Source organism: Archocentrus centrarchus, chromosome 14 (genome assembly GCF_007364275.1).
Source record: "Archocentrus centrarchus isolate MPI-CPG fArcCen1 chromosome 14, fArcCen1, whole genome shotgun sequence".
Classification (NCBI taxonomy): domain Eukaryota; kingdom Metazoa; phylum Chordata; class Actinopteri; order Cichliformes; family Cichlidae; genus Archocentrus; species Archocentrus centrarchus.
Window position 1 is genome coordinate 12,388,115 of NC_044359.1, and position 27,956 is coordinate 12,416,070.

General features: G+C 39.4%; 2 protein-coding genes across 3 annotated transcripts in view; one reads left to right on the forward strand and one right to left on the reverse strand.

Annotated features, from left to right (window-relative positions):
* htr3b (5-hydroxytryptamine (serotonin) receptor 3B) lies at positions 1-11,743 on the reverse strand. Its single transcript, XM_030746266.1, has 11 exons — positions 11,699-11,743; positions 11,559-11,621; positions 10,842-10,932; positions 9,913-10,076; positions 9,620-9,664; positions 9,423-9,532; positions 6,860-7,029; positions 4,581-4,735; positions 2,423-2,633; positions 1,643-1,852; positions 1-1,229 (listed from the first exon to the last, which is right to left on the reverse strand). Exons 1-11 carry the CDS (start codon positions 11,741-11,743, stop codon positions 964-966), a joined length of 1,530 nt encoding a protein of 509 aa, XP_030602126.1. The 3' UTR covers positions 1-963.
* Positions 11,700-27,956, forward strand: part of usp28 (ubiquitin specific peptidase 28) — a 27,621-nt gene continuing 11,364 nt past the window's right edge. Inside the window, exons 1-12 of one of the 2 annotated variants that reach the window (XM_030747098.1) lie at positions 11,700-11,828; positions 14,912-14,989; positions 16,165-16,285; positions 17,275-17,362; positions 18,176-18,338; positions 24,237-24,323; positions 24,528-24,665; positions 26,977-27,047; positions 27,138-27,214; positions 27,305-27,453; positions 27,564-27,691; positions 27,826-27,921. In XM_030747098.1, the coding sequence (XP_030602958.1) occupies positions 11,769-11,828; positions 14,912-14,989; positions 16,165-16,285; positions 17,275-17,362; positions 18,176-18,338; positions 24,237-24,323; positions 24,528-24,665; positions 26,977-27,047; positions 27,138-27,214; positions 27,305-27,453; positions 27,564-27,691; positions 27,826-27,921 (1,256 nt within the window). In that variant the 5' untranslated portion in view covers positions 11,700-11,768. The remainder of the gene's footprint in view (positions 11,829-14,911; positions 14,990-16,164; positions 16,286-17,274; positions 17,363-18,175; positions 18,339-24,236; positions 24,324-24,527; positions 24,666-26,976; positions 27,048-27,137; positions 27,215-27,304; positions 27,454-27,563; positions 27,692-27,825; positions 27,922-27,956) is intronic. The other variant, XM_030747100.1, reaches the window with a different exon arrangement.

The window sequence follows — 27,956 nt, forward strand, 5'->3', positions numbered from 1 at the left end:
CAAAAACATCGAGAGATTACATTTATATCCAAAACAAAGTGAGTGCAGAAATCCACTGGAAGCCTCATAGAGACAATAACAAAGCAATGATGAAAGATTTATTTTCAGATGTGTTTCGTAACATCATGTAACCAGATATACTGGAAAAAGAGGTTTGCTGATACCGTCACAACTGCATTAATATTGATCGTTCCACTGGCAAGTTTTCTGTGCACGTTTGATATTCTTATTAGGGCTATTAGGAAACCGCCAGGGAATAGAGACACAGCAGCTGAGCTCTGAAAGGTTTTCACTGATCCATTTTGTGGCAGTAGGATGGAGATTAAAGTATGAATACAATATCATAACATCACACTGGCAGTGAGAATTTTCTCCTGAGAGCTACTTTATTGTACAGTATCTCTGAGTAAATCTTCACTGCCGGGAAACATAATAACAGAGCTGATATAATAATGTCTTTGTCAAAATGATAATACAGTGCTACGGTGGCTAGAGTAGTGCAGGTTATGCAAGCAGCATATGTAAGGAACAGCTATTGCTTCAGACGACTTCAACTGTATTTCTGCAGTTCTGGCAAATATCTGCACTGGCTATTTAAAAAATATCACTCACTGTCAATAGTAAACATTTCTCAATGTCAGTTTTAGTTGTTAATAATTTATATAATGGTTGGTTTGACCGCATCCTGTTCTTAGACCCCTAAAGTCCAAAAGTTTGATTAAAACTAAAACAGCCAAAACTTGCAACACATAATCATTTAAAAGCACTGGTCAACTATAATTATATGCAAATAAACTGCATTGTAATCTATGTTTCTATTGTATATGAGCACTTCTTGAAGTGGCCTGTATTTTTAGTTAAATCAGGTTTATTCTATACACAACAGCAGCACAGTATTTATATCTTTGTAATTATAATGAACATAAGCAAGAAGTGTTGTAAGTGTCTAAATGTGCAGTCAACTCAAGCAAAGCTCCAGCTAGCCCAGAGCAGGAGCAGAGTACCAGCATACAAGGCCAGAACCAGCAGATAAAGGCGGAACAGGAAGCAGTCGAGCTTGGAGCACAGGGCCAGCCATTCGCCCTGAGCTGAAGCCTCGCCGTCCTCCTGGGAAAAAGCTAGACGGAGGGAAACCAGCTCTCTGAGGAGCCACTCCAGTCCAGAGGGAGCATCCTGGATTTCGTTCAGGGACAGCAGATCCTCGTCCAGTGAGTTTTCAAGCTCATAGTCTAAGGCAAGATTAAAAAAAACCAAACAAACAAACAATGGTTCACAGTGCAAATAATGACTATATATTTATGCTGCAGGATAAGACAGTTTACTTTCTTTATGAGCTATATTTCATTCCAGTGACTGGGCCCCACCGTGCCACCCTGCTGCTCTTCTGACCTGCTGCTGTTCCTCTAATGCATTTTTGTCCTACTTTCAAAAAGAGCTCCCATACGCTTTGACACAGTGTGTATTTCTATTTCTATTTTTAGAGCTTAAATTTTCCCACAGATAAGATGCGCCTTGGCTTCCTTTTAAGTGCTTTCCCTCCCATGACTCATGATGTTGTTTTCAATTTTGCAGAAGCAAAAACAAGTGTCCTCTGATATCTGCTGTCAATAGCACATTTGGGAAATCGAGCCTCAAGGCTTACCTCCAGACGGGTTTATGTGGTCGAGGGTTTTGATGGATGTTAAAGCACTCTCAGTAAAGACATGACCAGCTGAGCCGTACTTGTCCAGCAGGCAGGCAGACACTGACATTTCCTTGACCTCCCTCTCACTGTAGTGAAGCAGCTTCACAACCAGTATAGACTTGATCAGGCTGAGCATCAGCAAGGCCATGCACACCACGAAGAATACTCCTAAATGGAGATTATAAAGATCAGAAACTGGAAACAGAAAAGCTTACAATAGTATCTGTTTACACAAAAGCAAAACTATGACCAGTAATTACAATAAAGCTTTATTGATAGTTTAGACCATTTAACCAAACACCTATTTCCATACTCATAGTCTGATTCTACCTTAAACTCTCATCGTATTGTGCTGCACTGCCAATCTTAGGGGATTTAATCTAAGAGTGATCTTTTCTATGATTTCACATTACCCTTATTCTTTCTAGTTTTTCCATGCAGTGCTTTATTTGAGGCACAGCAGGTTTGTAGCCTCCCCAGATAAATTAGTGTGTGCAAAATTAAATGTAGGGAGCACTCAGAGCTTCATAATTTAATTAAGATATTTCAGATTCTGCTTCTTCAGTTAGGCTCCACTTGCTTTTCCTCTGTTTTGTCATTTTACAAATTTATGTTTTGCAGACAGTGCACGCTGGAATTCAGCTCATATAAACCTTTTTGGTTTTAGTTACAGAATAAACAGCAGGATACAGGCTGTTTGTTCTATATGTTTATATTTAGAAATCTTAAAAATCCCACCAATGAGTGGAGTTCTGACAGCAGTGACGGGCAGTTCATCTGCCATGTTGACTCTGAAGACGGTGTAGCCGAGCAGTATGCTGATTTTAAAGGTGATACGTGTGCCGCTGTTCAGAGGCAGGTAGAAGCTCATCACATCCACCAACATGAGGAAGATGCTTGGAATAAGGAGTCCTACCACATACAGCAGGGGGCGCCGGCGAATCAACACCTGAATAAAAGATGAGATATGGATGACAGAGTGAAATATTATCTGCATGTCCTGATATTTCACACACCCAATTCCAGAGTCACTATTAACCATGGAATATTTGTTTATCTATCCAAACAAGCCACTTTGTGCATGGAATACCTATCTCTGACATTTCTGCTCACGCCCCACCAGAGTGGAAGTGAGGGAAATTTTACTTGCTGTGCTCTCTAAGGACACAAAAATGCACCAGCAGTGTCTCTTGTCACTTTACATGGTATCATTGTTCAATGTTACTTTCATGTTGAACTGTGGCCTGGCTCCTGAGTGATCACATGACTGAATGTGTGCGTGCAGTCCGGAGTATCCTCTGAAATTCTATTATTTCTGATTTTTGAAATCCACACACCTCAAAAAACCTGCAGTAAATCCCTCTGTAGTGTGTTCAAATGTCTGAGTTTCTGTGATGGCGATTAATAAAAAACTGAACATAATCCTGTTAGAAAGTTTCCCTTTATAACAAGTTGGAGCGAAAAAATCAGAAACTAAAGTAACCTGTTTATAGTGTACTTGTTAGCACTGTTAGCATTCACAGCACATATCATATGTAATCATAGGAGTGTCTTATTCATCACTCTCTCAAAGTGATTTTCCATCATTTTCGACAGACTATCAGCCGTCTACAAGCATGTCTGTCGCTCAGCTGGTCTCAGTTTGTCCAGCCGCACAGCCTGTTTCATAAAGTGATTTATGAGCACTACTCAGATGCAGATTGCAAATATTGCTGGCATCCCAAGTTATCATCGTGTGCAAATTAAATATAAATTTGCCAGTTCTGCAGTCCTTCCAATCCCCACATTCGAGCATAGGTGGCGAGGTCGTTATCTCTTCAGATGAATTAAAAGTGACAGAAAGAAGTTGACCTCAATTGCAGATTTCATGAAATGGGCTCCAGTTATCAACTCGTGATAGTAAGAACCACTAAAGCCATTATTATTTATGTAACAACAATATAACAGTGTGGAGTGAAACAGTAACCTACTGTAATATAAACTTGTGTTTCAAAGCATGAATAGGCGTCACTATGAACGTTTTAATGCAGTTTCCTTACTTCCAAACTAGAATGAATATGCTTGTACTTCACTTCGCCTTTTCATTTAGTTGAATGGAGTATTAGTTCTTCTTGGGCTTTACAGTATTTATTGTATTGTGTAATTATAAATTTGTGTGGATTTGTTTATTGATACACTGTTTGAACTATAAACAGCAGCTTGATGTAGCTCTGTTATCTTCTCCAGTTTGTGAAAATCAACATTTTCTCAGAACTCAGATATTTTTTATATGAAATAACTACTGCAAGCAGCAACACTGTTACACCAGCATAGTGTAACAATATCCCAGTGAGCCATGAAATGCTGTATTACAAAAAAAAGAAAGAAAGAAAAGCCTTAGCTCTTTGAGCTGAATAACTAGCAGTCCTCCGTGCTCTCCACCTGCAATGGGCTATGGGGCCATTTTGCTCCCCACTAACAAGAAGTCCATTGATCAGGCAGCCACTGAGACAGTCTCATTATGGTTGCTCACCCTCCCCTGTCTATCAGCTTCTCCCTCTCTATCTGTCTCTTTACTTGCCAGAAACAGCCTCAGCCTCATCATTTGGCATTAGCTCTCTAGTTCAATCCATGAAGGTCGCAGCCAATTGCTTTACACTTTACAATTCCACCACAACGCTTAAGGGTGTTACCCGCGGAGAACTGCAGTTTAAAGCTCACCATCGACAAGCAATCAGAGTCATCACAGTGCAGTTACTCTCTCGCTTGTTACTGAGTGTTTACACCTCTGAAATAATAAACTTTTAGATACCAAAATATTAGCCCTCAGTTAGTATTCGGTTTTTAAAAATAACCTGTTTCATTTAAATTAACAATAAATGCGATGATTGTACACTAAATACAATGAGTCACATGCATTAAACCGGATGTGGGCGTAGTCAGTGTTGTCTTGGCGGCTCAGCCAGTAGCGTGAAGGAATGGACAGCAGTTCCCATTCTCCATGATTCATGAACTGCTTCATATTGGCAGTGGCGCTTTCATTCCTCAGCAGAGCCAAGTTTATTTCTTTCACTGCAGAGGGAGAGATAATGAAGAATAAAAGAAGGCAGGAAAAATAACAATGAACATCGTGTGAGTCTGCTATCACCTTGTACTGTGGTGTTACCCTTGTCTCACAGTAGCAGACAGATAAATGTCCACCAGATTCTTTAGTTTTCCTTCTAATATCCACTAATTTGTAAGCAAGACACAGTGCAATCTCTAACATTTCATGTGCATTTCTTGCTGCTTCAGGTGGCAATCAGCTGAATGGTATGTTATATGACAAAATAATCTCAGTATTTCACTGATGACTTCCATCAATTATCCCGGAGATGGTTCACTTTTCATCACATGACTGAAGTAAGGCACCCCACCTCATATGATATGGCATGATATGACAGAACAACTGAAACTGCTGAATATTAACTATATAACCTGTAACGTTTGACCATTTACTTCTTTAGTGCACCATTTCATTTCATGTGGGCCAGGTCTTTAACCTGTATCAGGAGAGATTTTAGGGTGGTTTCGGTGGTAAATGAGATTTGACGTTTCAATTCATACGGATTTGCATTGAAATTTCAGGATGGGACGCTTAATCGGCCACGTTGATTTAACTGAGTCCATCCTGGTTTTAAGAGTGACCCAAATCCAAGATGGCTGAGAGTGGAAGTCAAGAGTAAGTACATTTTAGTGTGCTTTGTTTAACTTTATTATTCCCCTGATATATATATATATATATATATATATATATATATATATATATATATATATATATATATATATATATATATATATATATATATATATATATTAGGGGTGAGACTCGATTTAAAAAATTAATCGAATTAATTACAAGCTTTGTAATTAATTAAACGAAATTAATCGCATTTTAATCGCATTTCAATATTTGACATGAGAAATATTAATTTAAGTTTGGTTGATGAATGAATCAATATACATAAGCTTAAACTTCAAAATTTTGTTTATTTTCCCACCAGTCTACTACACAGACCAACGAAGGGCGGAAGTGCTCCTGTGATAAGCAAACTCCTGAAATTAAAGTTAAGCATCATAACTGGATAGTTTTATTCAACATTAATGTCTCACTTAATATAGTTGGAAATTAATCATTCTCTCAGCTGTATTCCTTGATGTTGAAACGTGTCATGCTTGTTTTAACAGCTTATTTTGAATAAAATAATTAAAATTAAACCACAAAAAGGAGAAAAAGTTTGTTCTCCGTTTAACCAGCTGCTTTTACACAGCTGGGCTTCACACTCACGGTTGCTAGGCGACATGAGCTACAGGTGAGGACAGGTGACGCTGATATGAAGGCTAGCTGCTCACGTCCTCCCTTTGCGGTCTTCGTGGGCTCTGAAGGACGTGGGCCGGGTCCTTCGCAGGATGCGGCCCCTGAATTTGGACATTGTGCGTCGATATAATCTGTATGCCGGGAACTCGTGCACTGAGAAACGTTCCACGGTGCAAAGTGTGATTAAAATGCGTTAAAATTTTTAATTCGTTAATTTCCCCGTAATTAATTAATCGAAATTAACGCGTTAAAGTCCCAGCCCTAATATATATATATATATATATATATATATATATATATATATATATATATATATATATATATATATATCATTATTATTATTATAGTTATTTATTGGACACTAAATCAAAACACTGTTGACCTAACCTGTCTTAACCCACTGAACCACAATGGGTGCTCCATATGAGGACTTCATCCTGACTTGTCCTGGTGTAAATAACCCGTGATGGGCAAAGATACTTTCTCAGTGCCCTCCCCAGTACCTCCCTTTTTTAATTTTGGTATATATGTATATATTTAATACGCACAATCTAAGTAATCTATTCTTAAAAACTAAACATTAAAGTGTGTGTGCGTGCGTGCGTGTGTGTGTGTGTGCGTGCGTGCACGTGTGTGTGTGTGTGGGGGGGGGGGGGGGGGGGGGCTTTTGTTGCAAAATAAAAAAAACAAAACAAAAAACAGTATTTTTTTGTAGGTCCTAAGATTAAGCAGGGACACCCAAGTTATCCTAAGCCCAACAAAACAAGCCATTTAAAATTTTCTAGCACAGGTGTGAAAACTGTGCTCTCCTACTGTAAAAGCAACCTGACTTTACAGACCTGAGTGAAGCCAGCTTCGGAAGGTGAGGCTGCAATTCTGCTTGTCAAATGGAAAGGCATACAACTCCAAGCTGCAAGCTAGCACTGCCTGTATGGGCCGAGAGTTCTTTACTGAGCCAGAAGAGTTGACGTAAACGTAGGGGATTGGAGGGGACTTCCCTTCGTCCACACTGGAACACAACGAGAGGTTAGGTAAGGCGAGATATGTACAGCAAGACAGGCTAACCGTTCTGTCGAGATTACCCATAACTGCAGTGGCTGTTTCCTGCCCTGTGAATGCTTATGTGTTTGGATTGTTTTATGGGGGTGCGTGGCCTTTTAGCCTTTATTGTGATAGGATATTGTGAAGTTGGGAGAAAGACTAAAGAAAGACACACAGTAAATGTTTATATTCAACCCCAGGCCTCTGCATTAGCCTTACAGCATATGGGTCATTTACTCTACCCAGTGAGCTAAACCAGCACCTATGAATGCTCATGTTTAACAAATTCAAACCTAAATTGGATTAGATGTACTGTATTCCAAATACAGAAGCAGGAGGAGGATAGCAATTATCATGATCAGGCTGGGGTAATTTCCTGTTTTCAACCAAACTGTAATATTGTTCCATGTTAAAGGACATCTCTGAACATTGTAGTGCAGTCCATGGTGACTTAATGTAGTTTTTTGCAGTCATAGCAAACATTTCTCAATCTGCACTGTGAACTTAATAATAATAATAATAATAATAATAATACATTTTATTTATAGGCGCCTTTCAGGGCACTCAAGGTCGCCTTACAGGTAAAAAACAATCAAAAATGAAAAATAAAAACAGCAAAAGAGAAGGCACAATTACAATTACACAATAAACAAAAATTGAAGAAAAGCAAAACAATAGTTAAGACCAGGATAAAATCCAAGAACCCACTGAGTCATAGGCCGAAAGCTTGTTTGAACAGATGGGTTTTTAGACGAGATTTAAAAAGAGATAAGCTGTTTATGACCTTTAATGGTTGCGGTAGAGCATTCCAGAGATGGGGTGCTATATGACAAAAGGCTCTAGACCCCATAGTTGCTAAACGGACAGAAGGTATAGTGAGGAGCAGTGACGAAGAAGAACGAAGTGGGCGTGAGGGAGTATAGTAATGGATTAGAGCAGCAATGTAGGGGGGAGCAAGGTTATGAAGAGATTTGAAGGTGAGAAGAAGAATCTTGTATTTGATACGGTAGTCTATTGGAAGCCAATGTAGGTCCTGAAGGATGGGAGTAATGTATTGAGTAGAGGAGGTTCGGGTAATGATACGTGCAGCAGAGTTTTGAACCATCTGGAGTTTACGGAGAAGTTTGAGTGGTAAACCAGCGAGAAGTGAATTGCAGTAATCCAGTCGAGAAGTGACAAGGGCATGGACAAGAGTTGCAGTACTGGTAGAAAGGTATGACTGAAACCAAAGAAAAGGAATACCTGTAAAACCTAGTGAAGCTAATCTGTGGAGGAGGATTGGATGGGAAATGGTGTCGAAAGCCGCACTAAGGTCGAGAAGAATGAGTATGGTTAGGAGACCAGAGTCAGCTGCCATTAAAAGGTCATTTGTGATTTTAACCAATGCAGACTCGGTGCTGTGTAGAGGACTAAAACCAGACTGAAATTATTATTACCTCTCTAATAAGATTATTATTAGAGAGGTAATTGTAAACCTGGTTGGCTACAATTCGTTCGAGAATTTTAGCAAGGAATGGAAGATTAGAAATGGGCCGAAAATTATTCAAATTACTGGGATCAGCCCCTTGCTTCTTTAACAATGGAGAAATAACAGCTGTTTTAAATGGCGAAGGAACTTGACCAGAAGTAAGAGAGAGATGCATGATATTTGTTATAAGTGGGGACAGAGGTGATAAGCAAATTTTGACCAGGTAGGTTGGCAGGGGATCTAATTGGCAGGTGGAAGCTTTGGATTTCTGAATAATGGCAGATATTTCACTAGTGGATGGAAGCAAAAAACTAGAAAAAGTAATGGTAGGTGAATTACAAGAGACTATTTGGGATGAAGCAGGTACAGAAAGGCTCTGAGAGGCTAATTGCTTGTGGATCTGTACAATTTTAGAGTTGAAGAAGTTCATAAAATTATTGCAATATTCAGTAGTATACATATGACATGATAGCAGATGAGGAGGTTTGAGGATAGAATTTAAAGTAGAGAACAGTATTTTAGGATTTGCTTCAGCAGATGTAAAGAGATTGGCATAATACTCAGCCTTGGTTGTGGACAGAGCATTCTTATAGGCCTGAATATGGTCAGCATACATATCTTTACATAACTTGTATTATCTGGTGAAGCATCATCAGTGATGATCCAGTATGGCATCACCATTTAGTACCATTGGTTTAATGAAAGAAATCAGCAGATCTGGGGAAACAAATCACCACTGATTACTCAAATCAGCAGTGATCAGTGGTTAGCTGAAATGCAGGAACGTACGTTTCTAAAATCTAAGAAACATAATCGTGCTTTAGACTTTGGTAATAGTGAAGAAAACTAGACTGAGCACAAGAAAAAAAATGTTTGTGCAGACACTTTCTTACAATTCACTAACGATAACATCAGGTATCCAGATAGCATCAGATGACAGCGAGATCTCATTGATGTCATCAAACTCCTCTGGATCCCAAACCAGGAACTCATCTCTCCAGATCTGAGAAGAGCAAAGCTAAATTAAAGCTAAATTAAAATAAAAATGTTATTTGTACACACAAAAAGGAAGCACAGAAAGGCCAGTTACCTGTCTGTACCAAAGACTTGTAGTGATGCTCTGAGTCTTTCCATCCTGGGAAAAACAACATGACTTTCAACACAATTTATAAAACGTTTGTTATATATTAAGTCTTCCCAGGTTTTTTTTTTAAATTTACAACCACCTCAGTTTTTCACCTACAGTGGGATCGAACACAGGCCACGTTAAGTTGCTTTGTAAATGGCAAAGAAATGCATGTAAAACGAAAAGTGAATAAAATGCAACATCAAAAACATTAGGAACAGTACAAACATAGCAGACGACATTCAAAGCTGACCTACCACATCAAGGACAGACTGTAGCATGAGGTCTATGTAAACAGTAGTAGATGTGGTCCAATTGTGAACAGGTCGAACACCGCAGTTGTAGTTCCTCAACAGAGTCCTGGTCAGCTGGTTGAGAGCTGATCTCTTCGGCTTCTCTGGCACACATTCAGCCAGATGGGCTAAAAGTTAAAGAAAGATTACAAGTTGGACCCGAATGCTAAGACATTGTACATACGTATCCAGTTACATAGAGAAATACCCAGAAAACCTGGCGCTTAAAGTGATATATCAGTGTATTACTAAAAAAATATCATGTTATACCTAAACTGAATATCTGTTGCCTACTTTAATTTAATGCAACACAAAAAGAATGAAGAAATTAAGTTTTGGGGTGAGCTGGGGGTGTCAAGAAGTCCCCTTTGTACTTCCTGAATCACTTATTCAGTCCTGTGATTCACTGGTCTGCATTCCCTTTATTTTGCCACTGTACTGTCAAGCAGTGAAAATACTGTAAGGAAATTTGCACTTTTTGTAGCCCTGCAAATCTGCATTTTTTTAAAAAAAGTATGGAAGGATTTAGATAATTGTTATGAGGATGTTTTATAATAACCATTTGCCAGATGCCAAATATAGCCCTACCTTTTATTTTATCAGTGCATTTATTGTTACATCAGCATGTATGTGGAACTTCTGACACTGAAGATATAGGCTTCACTGATTCATGTAAATATAGTATGCACAGCAATGTCTTACACAAAATTGTCACACAATAAAAAAAGAATCTAGAAATGTGACAGCTGCTCCATTCTGATGTAAAGCGTCACAAAAAAGAACAAAACCCTGCAGGTAACATCTAAATTAAAAATTGCTGTAAATACTAAATGAAATCATTTGAACATTTTGCTGAGCTAAAAAAAAAAAAGAAAAAAAAAAGAGCATCTTACCTGAGATCAGTAGTGTCAGCCAAACGAGAGACATGAAGCTAAAAATCAAGATTACAGGTGTTATCCAAGAGTCATATCCAAAGTGATTTCCCTGTTAACACTGAAATATCCACAGTTTCATCAAATAAGTTCAACAGCAGCAGTACTGACAGTAGGGGAGGAGCAATGAACAGGGTAGTGCAGACATTTTTTGGTTGCATTGTTATTGATTTTCCACTGCCTGGGTAAGGTGATACATATGATAGAAACACCCCAGAGAGAGAGAAAGCTCCCTGGAGGATTTTTTTTTTAGTGCCAGTTTACAGCTTCAGAGGATTCTAAACACTTTGGTGTGTGTTGTAAAACTGCTGGAAACACCTAATAGAAGGACTAACGTATGGACTTATGGGTAATTGTAAATGTCTGCGCACCACACATAGGGGAATAAAGCCTTGAAACGCAAGGAATAAAAAAATTTACATAACAGATTGCTGTGACTGTAATACTATGGCTATCAATGCATATTATTTATACTGTATTCGCATCGATGCGCTATTAAGAAAAGCTGTAATGCAATTACAACAACAACAACAAGGCTGTTAGAGACGAGAAAATTGTTTTTTTCTGTAAGAAAGGCGGAAGCTGAAGTCACCATATTGTAAACTAGCTATATAATTGTTGTAAAGCTATTAAAGTTGAACAATAAATCTGTCACAGACACTGGAAGTACTGCATTACCTGAGGAAATGTCCCGACATTCACGTAGCGGGTGCGCGCTTCTTTTACTTTAGCGACCAATGACTGTAATTAGCGACCGCTCCAGGGCACGCGCGGGTCCGGATAGGTGAGCGCGCGCAGCTGGCTTGTCGCTCTCGTGCCTGACAGATGGAGCTGGTTTGAGGCGGAGGCAGTGCTGAAAGCATTTGGGGGGAAAATAAGAAAGAATTCATGTTTTCATCTGCAATGAGAGCCGAAGAGTCTGAAAATGGAGAAAACTCAACCAACTCGGTGAGCGCACAGGATGATGGAACTGCTATTAACAAAATAAGTGGCATGTTTGTAACGCCTGAAGAGCTAACCTTAACACTAACCCCTCTGTTGTGTGGACACAACCTCTGGAGGCCAATTCAGAATTCTGGCATTTTAAAAGTTGCCTCTGATATTGTTTCATGTAACCCAAAATAAAAAAAAAATGTTACACCATTTTCAAATTATACAATGACGCTTTTGAATTCGGCATGAAACACACTTAATTGTTTTTAAATAACTTGTAATATGAATTATTAATCTAATGTAACTAATTAACTAGTAGCGAATTACGTCTAAAAACCCTGTTTGTTTGAACCTTTTTAGTTTCTTGCTCGCTAAATGACTTCTATTCAAATTTTCCAGTAAATAGATTAAGCAAATCCTAGAAATAAAATAGTAACCTTTTGTGCGCTAACCCAGATTTTATTAATTCTCACCACTAAAACGTTAACAACATTATTGTAAAGTGCAACACTAAACCATCATCTGGCTCAGTAACTAGTAATCCAAGCTTTTGCTCTATCAATAGGCTTTTGTAACTTTTCCAAGAGACAGTGTGTCGAACCTAATGGTGTTATACTTGGGGTAATGGGTTTACATGTGATATAAATGAGGTAGAGTTGATTAAATGCTGTAGAAATCTAAATGTTTGCCACACTTTTTGGTTTGGTATTGTCATGGGAGGTGTGTGCATGAAAGAGAAAGACACAGACCCACTGCTGCCCACTCACCATGCCTGGTGGCATGGTGAGTGGAATGATAAACAGAAGCTTGTGCTATCCATGTCAGTAGCTGAAAATAGAGGCTAACCAAGAGGGTCTCAGATAGCCGCTGGACTCCATATAAGTCTGGTCAGCCTGCTCCTGGCTTCCTTTGTGTGTAAGTGTGTAAGAGAAAGATAGCATGACATGTGCACCTGGTGTCAGGATTGCAGGCTTTATATAGAGCTTCTAACCCAGTAGACTCAGGTTATTTCTTTTTAAAACTTCATGTGTCTATGAGGTCAAAGTATATGACGGCCTGTGCGCGTTTGTGTTTGCCTGACTATGTGTGGACAATGGAATTAAAAGGAACAAATAATGTGGTGTTGAGAGACTGCTTATGCAAAGACTGCGGGCTGAGAGAGAGGGATCTAATTTAAGGAAGGGTATCTTAAAGTTCCTCTGACTAGCCAGGAGCACTTTGTTGTTTATTGATCTGCTTGAACCTAAACAAAGCAGGCAGGTACATAGACTGACATCCTAGCAAACCACCAGGTTTCAGGTGCTTCCGTTAGGAGTGTACTCAGCGGATCATCTGCCTCCAACTCACCATCTTCATTATATCCTCTTTTGTCACACAGCTATCTGCATCACTGTATCTGTGAACCTTCTGTGTGGCCTTCCTCTTCTCCTATTTGACAGCTTCATCTTCAACATCCTTTGTCCAATATATCCACTGTCCCTCCTTTGAGCCATCTCAGCCTGAGCTGTCCCTCTGATGGACTAATTTCTGATCATGTTCATGCTGGTCACTCCCAATGAAAATCTTAGCATCTTCAACTGTGCCACTTCCAGCTGTTTGTTGTCTATTTGTTAGTGCCACTGTCTCTAAACAATACATCATAGCTGGTCTGACTACCATCTTGTAGACCTTCCCTGTCACAAATAACCCCTGACATCCTAGCAAAGTAACAGAGCCAAAATGGGGAAAAGCTACCTTAGTATCAGTAACACTACTGTCTTGGGGAAGGCCAAAAGTTGCTTAATGTGCTATATGTGTTCTGACGATTTATGAACAGATTAAACTGATTAAATCGATCTTGTCAGCCTGCTCGGTAAAAGACAGTAAGGGTATCTGAAAGAAGCTAGTTTCCCCACTCGGCAGCCATCTTGGAATGCCTCTGCCTGTGTGTATGGCGAATTATTTTGAATCATTTTCTAAATTAACTTCAATTTAACAGGTCAGAAAGACTACACAAGCAAATCCTGATTTTAAAAAAAATCCTTAAAAGGTTTGCTGACTTTGTCTCAAAATAAGGTTTTAAAAGTGTTTTCCCCTCTGGAAGTTATACTTTGATACCATTTTTCATTTGCGGAACTCACCGATATATTAGTGCCTTTCTCATAATATCTCTGATATCATAATATCATGTTTCAATGCTGCTCATTGACTTCACTAAATGCAGTTTGATTAATTGTTCTGACCCAGCGAGTATATGGACCTTATATGTATAAACATGACAGGTTGACATGTGTCCATCTACTTCACACCTAGCCCAGCTGTATCTGCGTATGTGACTCAGAATAGAGTTGAGCCTCACATGAGCCATGCACTTAGGGTCCATCATGGTCCTCAGTTTGCTCGCAGTCAGTGTACATGAGGCAAGGAGGACTGTTAGTGGGATGACACACTAACCTTGATATCTTCTGGTTACCACAAGTGACTTTCTCAGGCTGGTTTTATGTCCCCTCAGTACTGCTGTCATAGGGTCCACTCGATGTTTTATTTGGCTAAATAAAAGGCAGGTTTTGTTAATTACTAATCTAGTAGAAATCGTGCCAGCTGAATGATTGTGAGAGCCCCTCTGAAGTCCTGGTGCTTTCTCGGTTGAGGGAAGAAAGTTGAGTGGTGTTTTATTTTTGAATTTCTTTGGATCGCTCGTCCTTTTTGCCTCTTCTGACAACTGGTATCTTTTTTCTTTTGCAGGTAACTTTTTCACAGTTTCTTTTTTCTTTGAGTGCCATTTCAGCTACCTGTACTTTTATTTTGTTAGTGGCGTATTCTTTCCAAGAGATTCCATTCTTGATGGCAGACTGACTTGCATAGTGAAAGCAAGGATTACTGAGCCAATCTAAATGTTGGGGGGTATTATTGTTATCATTATTATAGTAATAATTACTTCATAACAGTTGTGGTCTAATGCATGGCCTACTTGTGCTACACTTTTGTCCACTTGGCCTGCCCAAATGTGAATTAAATGCCAGCCCACCACTGCTTCAAAGGTATGAGTCCAATAGAAGAAGTTGTGTGGAATGGTGAAAGACAGCTCAAAAGTCTGACTGGTGTTTTTATTCTCTCAGCAGAGTGAGATACTGATCAGCCAGCTGAGGGAGATCACTGGCATCCAGGACCAACAGATCCTCTACAGAGCCCTGAATGTAAGTTACCTTCAGCTTTTAGAATTTGCAGCATCTCCCGTTTTGTGTAGTACAGTTGAGACTGCATACATCTGTCAGGGCTGAGCATTTTCTCTGTACCATGTAAGAGCTGAGTCCCTGGAGTCCCTGGATATATCTCTATCTATCTATCTATCTATCTATCTATCTATCTATCTATCTATCTATCTATCTATCTATCTATCTATCTATCTATCTATCTATCTATCTATATATCTATCTATCTATCTATCTATCTATCTATCTATCTATCTATCTATCTATCTATCTCTCTCTCTCTCTCTCTATATATATATATATATATATATATATATATATAGAGAGAGAGAGAGATATAGAGATATAGAGATATATATACTTTATTGATCCCTTTGGGATCAATAAAGTATTCTGACTGACTGACTGACTGATATATAGATATATAGAGAGATATATATAGATATATCTGGTAAAATGCATCTCCGTCCATAATCTTTTGGATAATGCTGCTAACAAACAGAGGAGCAAACAAACATGCTACATGCTTACTGTAAAGAAATCCAAATGGTAATCTGAGTAATGGTGAAGATTTCTTAAGTTTTTGTGCTTTTAGCCAAAGAACTATAACAGACAATTTAAGAGGTAAGACATGTTTTATATCAAGATTTAATACCATGAAGAACATGAATCTAAAAATATTATAGCAATCCATTTGCATAATGTTGGCCCGCTAAGGAGTCTTTGAAGTGTAAATTATGTTAAAGACCCCATAGGGTCCCATTTTTTCCACTCCAGCACACTACTTCAGGGATACAGTGTTTAAATACAACTGAATATGAAAAAGCCTGTTAAGAAATTGAGAGAATCGGAATGTCATTAAAGTAGTAGTTAGACAGACATTACCATAAATTCACTGGTTGACTTTCACAGGCATCATCTAACCTGTTGTATCAGCAGACCGCAGCAGTAGGGAGGCATCTTCCTGGAGTTATATAGAGTCTGAACTCTGTGTATATGTTAAAGCACAATCAACTGGATGTGGCCACATGTTTATAGTTTTATTTGTGTGTCTTCTTTACGTGTTAATTTTATTCTTGTGATATATTGCCGGATCCTGCAGCCACAGATAAAAATCCTCAACACTTGTTCTTATATATTCCTTCTCCACTCTCTTCAAGGTCAGTCAGGGGGACATCGGACATGCAGTTGGACTGCTGACAACTGAGCCTGCAAAGGATCAGGACCCCGGAGAACCACAGGAGTCAGGGACATCTGGAGAGGCCTGGGAGAGCCAGAAAGGTACCCTGGGGATGCAAATTGGACACAAGCCTGATAGCAGAAGCAACACTTTGAGCACAAACTTAAACTGAGCTTAATGGCTGAGTATGAAGAAAGCTGCATTCAGACTCTAAAAGGGAAGAGTAGAAGCAGGATATTTCAACCTTAAATGTTTGCCTCCTGTGGTGTAGTTGTTAATACATTCACTTGGCAAGTGAAAGGTTGTTGGTTTGATTCCAGCCAGTGACACAAATCCCCTTTGGGGTTGTGTCAGGAAGGGCATCCAGCATAAAACTGCCAAATCAAACATGCTACCCGCTGCGGTGACCCCATGTGGCAAGACAGCAGCCGAAAGTAGCTGCTACATATTTGCCAAAAATTGACTGACTTATTTATGATTGACTTATGTGTGGAGCTACGGAAATTAAGCATTAAATAGGTAAGGAGCACACTGCTTTTCAAACACAAATAAATTTTAAGACATATGGCCCTCACACATGGAATCAGTAAAATTGTATGATCGTTTATGAATCAAAGAGTCAGTGAATGTCAAGCAAAAATCTGGCCCCTTATGTCATAAATTGATCTGACGTCAACAACTTGAATTGAACATTAAATCGTGAGTATAGTCCAAACCAACATGAAAATTAGTTTGAAAGAGAAATTACTATCATGCATACTTTCTCACCTCTCCAGATGCCACCAAAAACTCTACTAGAAAGAAGGTTTCGAATGCTTTTTTCAAGGTGAACGTAGTCTTGTAATATTTAAAGCAGTGCCATACAAAGCTGTAAAAAATAAATAAATTAATGGGAGATGAGATGATAACACGAGAATATCTGAGGACTGTTATGTTATTCATTTAGTCCAGTCAGAAAAATGTTTCATAGAGTGAATAATGAGTCACACAGAAGAAGCATAATGCTATTGGGAGCTATTCTGTGTGATTTCGTTGCATTTTAAGTGGAATTGTAGGATCTCTGTTGTCACTTTCTTGTTTGTTTCTTCAGGACTTCCTAAAGATGAGCTGCAGGCGGCTATAGAGCTCAGCCTGCAGGAGTCCCACAAAGCCCAGGAAGAGGAGAGAGAATTTCATAGGTACAGGACAACCTTTCTTTTTAAGCAGCACTTCATTTTTTTTTTTTTTTTTTTTTTTTTTTTTTTACTGATGGCAGTGGTTGTTTTGTTTTAATTTACTTTCAATTTCATAGAGAAAAGTATGAAAGTTTTTCCCTCTGTGGCTCCTAAGTGGCCTAACTATTATCTTGGCTGTGTAAGTGTTGCACAGGCAAGACTCTCAGCAAAGGTCACTGCAAACAGCTGACAGTTCACACTGAGCAAAAACATATAAAACAGTTGGGTTTAGCTGTTAATCTGAGGTCAAACATATCTAAAATAACAAAGAACTTTAAGTGACTTACTACACTTTCCCTTCTTTATACCCATGCTGAATGGATTGTAATGAAATTTATTTCAGTTACAATCAATCAAAGATCTTAGCGAATTCCTGTAATGGTGATTCACACTTTACCCAAGGACACTTGGGTAAAGTGTGTGCAGCTTGGGAGCTGCAACACTGAACCTGAAGTTACTTCCAAGAACAGGCCAGTATCTTGCATGACAGCTCTTTTGCCACTGAGATGTGAGTGGATGAATAAGAGCAACAGCACTAAATCACTTAAGTATAGTTAATTTGCCATTCATCATATTTCCAATAAATCTGCTAGACTTATTTGTTCCTCTTGATGCATATTTGGTGTTTTTCCTATCAGTAATTTGTGGGTATTTAAATCAAAAGGGTTACATTATGTTTACAACCTATGCATAACACAGGGAATCTGACTGAGTTAACCTGTGTTTAATAGAGTTGTCAGATAAATCCTTTTAAAGGGGTAAATTGATGTTGTGCAGGGCTCTGGAGGCCAGTGCAGAGGAGAACGCTGCGAGAATAAAGAGGAAGAGATGTGAAGCCCAGAGCGAAATGTGTAGCCCCGCAGACTGGATCCGTCAGGACGACTGGCCTGTGGGCATTCGCAATGTAGGAAACACCTGCTGGTTCAGTGCTGTCATCCAGGTGAGAATGAGAAGCTTTTTTTTTCACATAACAAATAATAAGCTGAAAAACGTCCACTTTGGTTCCAGAATAACAACAGTGGCATGTCCATCAGAATAACTGCTGTCATGCTGTCATAGTCGAAATACTCTACCCACTGCTTATTAAAGTATTACTGAAGTCGCGCACTAGAATAATCTAAATTTTATTTACATCTATTACTAATAAATTGTTATAATGAGGAGGTGGAACATTAATATGTTGCTCAAAAAAAAGTAAAGGAACACTTTTTAATCTACTGATCCTGTCAGTTAAGTAGCAGAGGTTCACTAAAGGTGCAGCAATGAGATAACCCCCAAAACAGGAATGTTTTTACAGGTGGAGGCCACTGACATTTTTTTCCCCCTCCTCATCTTTTCTGACTATTTTTTTCACTAGTTTACCATTTGGCCAGGGTCAGTGTGGCACATCAATGTGTGCCATTGGCAGAAGGTTTGCACAGTCTCAAGAGCATGGTGGAGATTCTAGGAGACAGGCAGTTACCTCTACAGGCCAGGCAACGACAACCTGACTGCCATTAGGTATCGGGATGAAATCCTTGGACCCACTGTCAAACCCTACACTGGTGCAGTGGGTCCTGGTTCCTCCTGGTACATGTCAGTGCTCGGCCTCATGTGGCGACAGTATGCAGGCAGTTCCTGGAGAATAAAGGAACTGATACCATTGACTGGTCCCCACACTTGCATGACCTAAATCCAACAGAGCACCTCTGGGACATTATGTTTTGGTCCATCTGACACCACCAAGTTGCACCACAGATTGTTCAGGAGTTCAATGATGCCCTGGTCCTGATCCCCCAGGACACCATCCATCGGAGCCCCGACGTTGTCTGGCATGCACACAAGCACGTGGGGCCCATGCAAACTACTGAATACCATTTTGAGTTGCTGCAGTGAAACTTTGGCAAAATGAACTAGCCTGCTGCATATTTTTTTCACTTTGATTATTGGGGTGTCTTTGAATTCAGCCTCTGTAGGTTGATAAGTTTATTTTGCATCAAACAGTGTGGCATCCTTTCATTCCTAACACATTACCCAGTCCATATCAGTCTAGATATCCAGCAGGATTTTTCCCCATAAAAATCTGATGTGTTTTCAATGTGTTTATTTCTTTCTTTTTCTTTTCTTTTCTTTTCTTTTCTTTTCTTTTCTTTTCTTTTCTTTTCTTTTCTTTTCTTTTCTTTTCTTATCTTTTTTCTTTTTTTGAGCAGTGTATTTTAAACCAGGAATGTAACCCACTGAATTGCCATAAATTTGTTGTATGTGGTGATATGGAATGAGATCCATGTAAATTTTGGCTTATCTGTAATAGACTTATTTGATATCTCACGTAAAATACCTACTGTGGGGGATATAATTATTTGGTCACCTGCTGAATTTCTAAGTGTGCTCACAGTGAAGTGAATAGTCTCTAATGTTTGTATTTGTTTAATTTTAATGGAGAGAGACAGAATATCAATGAGAAATCCAGAAAAAATATTTACATAAGAGTTAAAAAATGATCTCCATGTCATTGAGTGAAACAAGTATTTGATCTCCTACAATCCAGCCAGAATTCTGGCTCCCACGGATCCAGAACACTGAAGGTGGGTCGTGGATGAGTCTTCCAGCATGTCAGTGACCCAAAATATACCACCAAAGCAAAAAAGGAATGGCTAAAGAAGAAGCACATTAAGGTCATGGAGTGGCCTAGCCAGCCTCCAGACCTCAGTTCTGTAGTAGGGAACTGAAGCTTCAAGGTGCCAGGCAGCAGCCAGAAAACCTAAAGGATTTAGAGAGTTTCTGTAAAGAGGAGTGAGCCAAAATCCCTCCTGAGATATGTGCAAACCTGGTGACCACCAGAAACGTCTTACCGGTGTGTTTGCCAACAAAGATTTTTCCACCAAGGACTAAGTCATGTTTTGCTTCGGGATCAAATACCTATTTCACTCAGTGACATGCAAATCAATTTATAACTTTTATGTAATGTGTTTTATTTTCTGGATTTTTGGATGATATTCTGTCTCTCGCCATCAAAATTAAATTAGAGACTTCATTTCTTTGTAAGTGAGCAAACTTAAAAATTCAGCAGGTAATCAAATAAATATTTCCCCCACTGTATCTTACATTATTTAAGTCAAAATACAAAAAAAAATGTAGGAAGCACAATCATACAAACAAAAATTAAGAATCTGTTGCATTATTGCGGGTATTTACCACCAAGAGCTATATATCACCAGAAGCAGAAAACTGTTAGTGTAAAGAGCTGCATCCTGTCTGCAGATGTTAATTACAGTATGTGTTTTCACGTAAGTAATTTGGATCTGGTCAGTTTTTGTTAAATACCCACTTTTAACATTAATTAGTGGGGCATTTTTAATGTAGTGGATATATAACTTAAGTTGATGTTAGACAGGCAGCCTTAAACATGTCACTGCACAAGAAAAGAGTTCAGATTCATATTCAGAGAACGCAGTGCACACCTAGCATTTATTCTGTTGCACGAAAGTGCTTGAAACTCATCCCCGATCTCCACCTGTTCTAACAGACTCGCCTCTGTTGCTCCCATAACCTAAATAGCTCTCTCACTTAGTTCAGCAAACATTTATAGACTTGGAGTTTCCCTTCAAAGATTTCTAACTTCTCTTGGTCCAACGTCAGCCACCACATGGCTGTTTTGGCCTTCATCAATATCTGTTACCTAGTTTTGAAATTTTTCCATTGTAAAATTTGACCATACATGGTTAAAATACACAGTGATCTGGAATTTAGTGCCAAACATCTTTTTAAAGTGAAAGCAGAAGCTGTTCGACTACACATTATCTTGCTTGTATCTCACCTTTTCATCAACCCCCTATCACGCTGATAAAGTTAAACATCTTCCTGGTGAGTTCGAGCATACAGTATTTGTCTGAGCCCTTAATTCTATTATAGGTCCATTCCAGCTAACTGAACTTAGCTAGGCCTATCATGTAGCTCGGCAGAAACCAGAACCCCAACTGAGATACACCGGCTGTGTTGATAATTAAATAGCAAGCGAGGACAGAGCGAGTGGTGGACATCTCAGCCTGAGTATGAAGTAAACAGAAGAGATTGTGATTGTTTTTCTTTGCTACACTCTGATATGCTTCCACATCCATTTAGAAGTCCCACCCCTATAGGACAGGGGCTATTATCTAGAAAGCAAAACGGGGAAATGAAGCAGTGTTGTTAGAATACAAATGTTCAGATCATACCTTTGGTTTGTTTGGTTGTTTTACCAGGATCACTGCTTTGTTTTACAACTGAACCACTGTAGATTCAACAGAGCTTGACTCATGATAAAGCAGTCGCCCCTACAAAATTTTTATGCTATCAGATTGAAGCTGAGTGACCATGTGATTCAGCTGTCAGCTCGTATTCCCTCAATTATCCTTTGTGGTCTAAATTGCAGCAAAACTGAGATAAACCGTAATCGAATTTCCTGCTGAAATGGAAATATATATCTCAGAAGTGCTCATAAGCTCCCATCAGCCCTGCGCATGACACATAAGACTGGTATTAATGCATTTGGTTTATCCTGAGAAACACGAGTATCTTATAACAATGATATGCTGTGTGTTGATGGCTGCTAAAATAAAAATGTAGACAATACGGTGCTGGGAAAAATGGTTTGCCCCCATCCTGATTTTATTTATTTATTTGTTTAGCATATTTCAGATCATCAAACAAATTCCTCTCGACTTATGATAGCTGGGATAGGCTCCAGCACCCTACAACCCTGAAAAGGATACACAGAAGATGGATGGATGGATAGATAAAAAGCATAAAAAAAAAATGATGATGATTTCATTTATTAATCGAAAAAGCTACCCAAACCTACCTGGCCCTGTGTGAAAAAGTAATTACCCACCTTTGTTAAATCATAAATTAACTGTGATTAACCACATTTTCTTGGAAAGCCGAGTTCAGTTTCATTAGCCTCATCCAGGCCTGATTACTGCCAAACCTGTTGAATCAAAAAAGGTCATTTAAATAGAACCTGTCTGACAAAGTCAAGTAGGCTAAAATATCTTAAAAATTAACACAGCTGAGAAAAAAGTCATTGACATCTATCAGCCTGGAAACAGTTACAAAACCATTTTGAAAGTTTTAGGACTCCAGTGAACTACAAATGGGGAAAACTTGTAACAGTGGTGAACCTTCCCAAGAGTGACCGGCCTTCCAAAAACAGTGACGCATCCAGGAGGTCACTAAAGAAGCCATGTAAAGAACTGGAGGCCTGACTTTAACAGAGACAAGCTCTGATAAGGTCAGAGTTCATGATTCAACCATAAGAAAGAGACTTTCCAAGGAGAAACCCACTGCTGACCAAAAAGAACACAAAGGCTTGTCTCACATTTGCCAAAAAAAACATCTCGATGATCTCCAAAACTTTTGGAGAAAATATTCTGTGTGCTGATGAGATAGAAGGTTTGAGTCCCGTCACATCTGCATAAACCAACACAGCATTTCATAAACAGATCATCATACCAACAGTCAAACATGGTGGTGGTGGTGTGATGGTCTGAGGCTGCTTTGCTGCTTCAGGATGACTTGCTGTAATTGATGGAACCATGAATTCTGCTCTCTGCCAGAAAATCCTGAAGGAGAGCGTATGGCCATCAGCCTGAAGCTCAGGTGCTCTAGTGTTAGGCAGCAGGACAATGATGCAAGACACACCAGCAAGTCCAAAACAAAAAAATCAGACTGAGATACTTTGGCATGACCTTAAACAATCAAAAACCCTCTAATGTGGTTGAATTAAAACAATTCCTCCACAGTGATGTGAAAGACTCACTGCCAGTTATTGCAGATGCTTGACTGCAGTTCTTGCTGCCAAGGGTGGCGCAACCAGTTATTAGGTTTAGGGGGCAGTTACTTTTTCACACAGAGCAGGTAGGTTTGGATAGCTTTTTTCCCTTAATAAGTGAAATCATCATTTAAAAACTGCGTTTCTATGTACTCAGGTTATCTTTGTCTAATATTAAGATTTATTTGATCTGAATCGTGTAAGTGTGACAATTTTGCAGAAAAAAAGAAATCAAGAATGGGGCAAATACTTCCACACAGAACTGTATGTGATGACAACAACAACAACAAAAAGAGACAGAAGACAGAGAAAGTTTGCTACACCCTGGGCCTGTTTTTCCCAAACCATCCTTACTCTTATACATCTTCAGATCAAGATTAAGATCCACATAATAAATAAATTTGGACATTTTAGGAAGCTCAGAACATGCAGGTGGAACCACTACAGCAGACATACACAGATCACCTATTCTGTGTTATTGTAGGGCCTTTGCCTTATAATATAAAGCACCTTGAGGGGCTTATTCCTACCAAAATATCACTGACCCGTTGTGGCATGGATACAGGATTTTGGTTCTTTCCGGTTTCTGACAATGTCCTTTTTTTGCAGCTGATACTTTGGAAGTTTGGATGCTGGGTTAATGGCCGTGGGTGCGTGCTCCTCAAGCCGTGCCCAAGTAGCTTTCGTTGTGTGCCGGGCACATTTTTCAAGCAGATTTAAACTCCTGCTTTTCTGCAACAGAACACCTCATTAAAACCTTTCAGTTGTTGTAATGTTGTGACTGTTTGGTGTGTGAAACCTTAATCTATTTAACACTCACAAATGCAGATTTCCAGACAGCAAGGTAAATGTCAATGACAGAACATTAGCAGTGTTCTGTGTTGATCAAGGGACATATTTGTAAACATATGTCCACATTTCCTCTACGACCTACATTACAAGTTACAATAGATGTCTGCTGTAATCATGATCTGCCATCTGGTAATCTCCCACAAACAACCTTAGGTGGATGGTTGGATTAATGTGCCTTGTTTTGCTGTCTTGTTACAGTCACTGTTCCACCTGCCAGTGTTCAGGAGACTGGTTCTCAACTACCATCTGTCTGAGCAAGTACTGGAGAAGTGTAAAAGCCATTCAGTGAGTAAGCTACTGTCACCAGTTTCTGCCATATAACTCTGGGTTACACTGCCACTGTCATTTAACCTATATACATAATTGTAAGGGGGTTTTTTTTCTAAAAAAAAAAAAAAAATCCTCAATTACTGCTGATCTTCACTCACAAGTACCAGTTGTATGTTGGTGTAAAGGTGATGAAGTGTGACTGTGTGTTTATGTTAACAGGACAAGAGGAACATAGCCTTCATGCAGGAGCTGCGCTGCCTGTTTGCCCTCATGGTGGGTTCTGCCCGCAGGTTTGTGGATCCTTCTGCAGCAGTGGAGTTACTGCGCGACGCCTTCAGGACCAGCGAGGCCCAACAGGTACAACATATATACAGCAATTTTCAATTCCTGAAACATCGTGGCTCCAGACCTACATATAATACCCTCTGACTTGTTGATGAAGCTGATGTCTTCCTGTCTCAGATACACAGATTTTCTGCAAGACACTTCAGACTTCTGGTTTCTCTGAAATTTGTAGCCACTGCCTCGGTGTTGTTTAGATTTTAATTTGTGTATTTTCTTGTATAAGCTCATTAACTATAGGGACATACAGGCTTTAATAGTCACCCATCTCTCTTTTTGTCTGCTGCTGTCTTTCTCTATTTTCCAACTGAAGGCTTTGTTTGTGTTTTGTAGGATAACTAATGTTTTAGCTCTCTTAAACTTTTTTTAGAGTGTGTCCTAATGGGATGAGCAGATGGCAGGCATCATTATCTAGGTTTTGAATTGAATCCATGAAATTGGCATGAAGTGCATGTTTGCCGTGACTTGCTCTTAGCCCAGTTCTGTCAGGGCCACTTTAGTCAAACAGGATTTTTCTTTCATCTGCATATTTGGCATTGTGGATTTTAATCTGGGATTTTAAGTCTACATGCAGGCAGATCAACAGCAAGACCCCATAAGTGAAAAGAGCAGGTATTAAAGACAGTGGTCATGACACAGGAGGTCAGGTGGAGGTCGATTTGTAAAGCAGTTTGGAGAGTCAACTACATTCACTGGCCGCTTCATTAGGTACACTCCTTAAACTGCTTGTTAGTGCAGATATTTGATTAGTCAGTCTCATGGCAGCAATTCAGTGCATTTAGGCAGGTACACGTCTTCAAGACAACCTGCTGAAATTCAAACCAAGCATCAGGATGGTTGTTGGTGCCAGACAGCCTGGTGTGAGTATTTCAGAAACTGCTGATCTACTGGGATTTTCCCACAAACCATCTCTAGGGTTTGCAGAGAATGATCCAAACCCACAACATGTAGAACTTTGAAACAGATGAGCTCCAGTAGCAGAAGACCACAACAGATACCTCTTCTGCCGGCTAAGAGCAGGAAGCCAGCTGTACAGGCCCACTAAATTTGGACAACAAAAGACTGGAAAAACATCAGCTCTGATGAGTCTTGATTTCTACTGCAGCATTCAGAGGGTAGAGGATCCATCCTGGCTCGTATCAGTGGTTCAGGCTGCTGGAGGTATAATTCAGTTCAGCTCAATTCAGTTTTATTTATATATAGCACCAAATCACAACAAAAAGTCATCTCAAGGCACTTTATATCGTAAAGTAAAGACCCTACAATAATACAGGGAAACCCAACAATCAAACTACCCCTATGAACAAGCACTTGGGGACAGGGGGAAGGAAAAACTCACTTTTAACAGGAAGAAACCTCCAGCAGAACCAGGCTCAGGGAGGGGCAGCCATCTAAGGGAGGGAGACAGGACAGAAGACATCCTGTGGAAGAGAGCCAGAGATTAATAATAACTAATGATTAAATGCAGAGTGGGGTATAAACACAGAGAGAGTGAGATAATGTGTGGGGGATATTTTCTTGGCACCATTTGGGCCCTGAGCATTGTTTAAATGACTCAGCCTGTCTGAGTATTGTTGCCAACCATGTCCATCCCTTTGTGACCACAGTGTACTCATCTTCTGATTGCTATATCCAGCAAAATAATACACCATGCCACAAAGCTGAGATTATTCCAAACTGTTTGTTTTGTTTTTTTTTAACATGACAATGAGTTCACTGTACTGAAATGGGTCCACAGTGACAGAACAGGAGATTTCGATCATGGATGTGCAGCTGTGCAGCAATTGTGTGATGCTATCGTGTCAATATGGACCAAAATCTCTGTGAAATGTTTCCAGCACCTTGTTGAATCTATGCCATTAAGGGTTAAGGCAGTTCGACCCAGTACTAGGAAGGTGTGCACAATGAAGTGAACAATGAGGATATGAGCAGGCTGAAGTGGTTTCAATAGCAATCAGCTGGACCTTTAGCTGATGTGGGTGGCTGAGTTCAAGTGCACAGTGTGCCAGAGTGAGTGCTGTAGTCACCTTGTCATCATTTGATCTTGGTGTAAAAATGCTCTGTGGTCATACAACAGGTGGTCATACACCTAGACAGGCTCCATCCACTGGGGAAGACAATGACAATACAAAACAAATGCGGCTACATTTATATTGAGCCTTCCTGTTTATTGTTTATGTTTGTGTAGATTCAGTACATTAAATGTTCAGTAGTCCTTTTAGTTATTATTAGACGGCCCTTCATTAGGTCTGTCAACATCAGTGGCAGTCTAGAAAGAGCACAGAAAGAAGATTAAACAAATGACTCTGAAATGTGTCCCGTTCAGGATGTCAGTGAGTTTTCCCACAAACTGCTTGATTGGCTTGAGGATGCATTTCAGCTGGCTGCCACTGGAAAGTAAGTCGTATGCTGACGGCGCCCACATACATGTCCAGTCACTGTCATCTTCACTGCACTTCTGTTTGCTAAATTATGTTTTATTTTCAGTAATGCAGAAGATAAACAACATAATCCCATGGTCCAGCTTTTCTATGGTACCTTTGTGACAGAAAGAAGACATGAGGGTATGAGCTTTGAAACAATTTTTTTGCGCTGGTATCATTATCAATATGAATTTTCCATCACCCCCTCGTATGCATGTGATTTTTGCTTAGGTAAGACGGTATATAACATTGAGCAGTTTGGCCAGTACCCCCTGCAGGTCAATGGCTTCAACAATCTGGATGAATGCTTAGAAGGTGCAATGGTTGAGAAGGAGATTGAGTCGGTACATTCAGACCACCATGTCACATCTGGACGCGAGGTGAAGAATTTCATAAACTTAAAATATAATTTCTCTATGTGCAGCATGGTCAGCTGGTGTTTGTGAAATTTAACAATCTGCTAAGAAACTCCATTTATTCACGGTTGCAGAGATGGTTCAAAAAGCTACCACCAGTCTTGACATTTGAACTTTCGAGATTTGAATTCAACACCCAGCTTGGGCGCCCTGAGAAGATACACAAGAAACTGGAGTTTCCTCAAATTATTTTTATGGACAGGTGGGTTTTATACAGACTAGGCTGGTTGATAACCTAGCTACTCGATCAGTATGTTACAATAAAGAGCTTCTACGAGTAAAAATAACTTACACACATTTTTAATTTAGGGAATTGTCTGTTTTTTCTATTTACAGATATCTTCACAAAAACATTGAGCAGACCCATGAGAGGAGAGGAGAAGTAAAAAAACTCAAGGAGCAACTTGCAGTCCTTCAACAGAAACTTGAATGGTAAGTCGATTGAACACAAACTGTAAAACACAAAT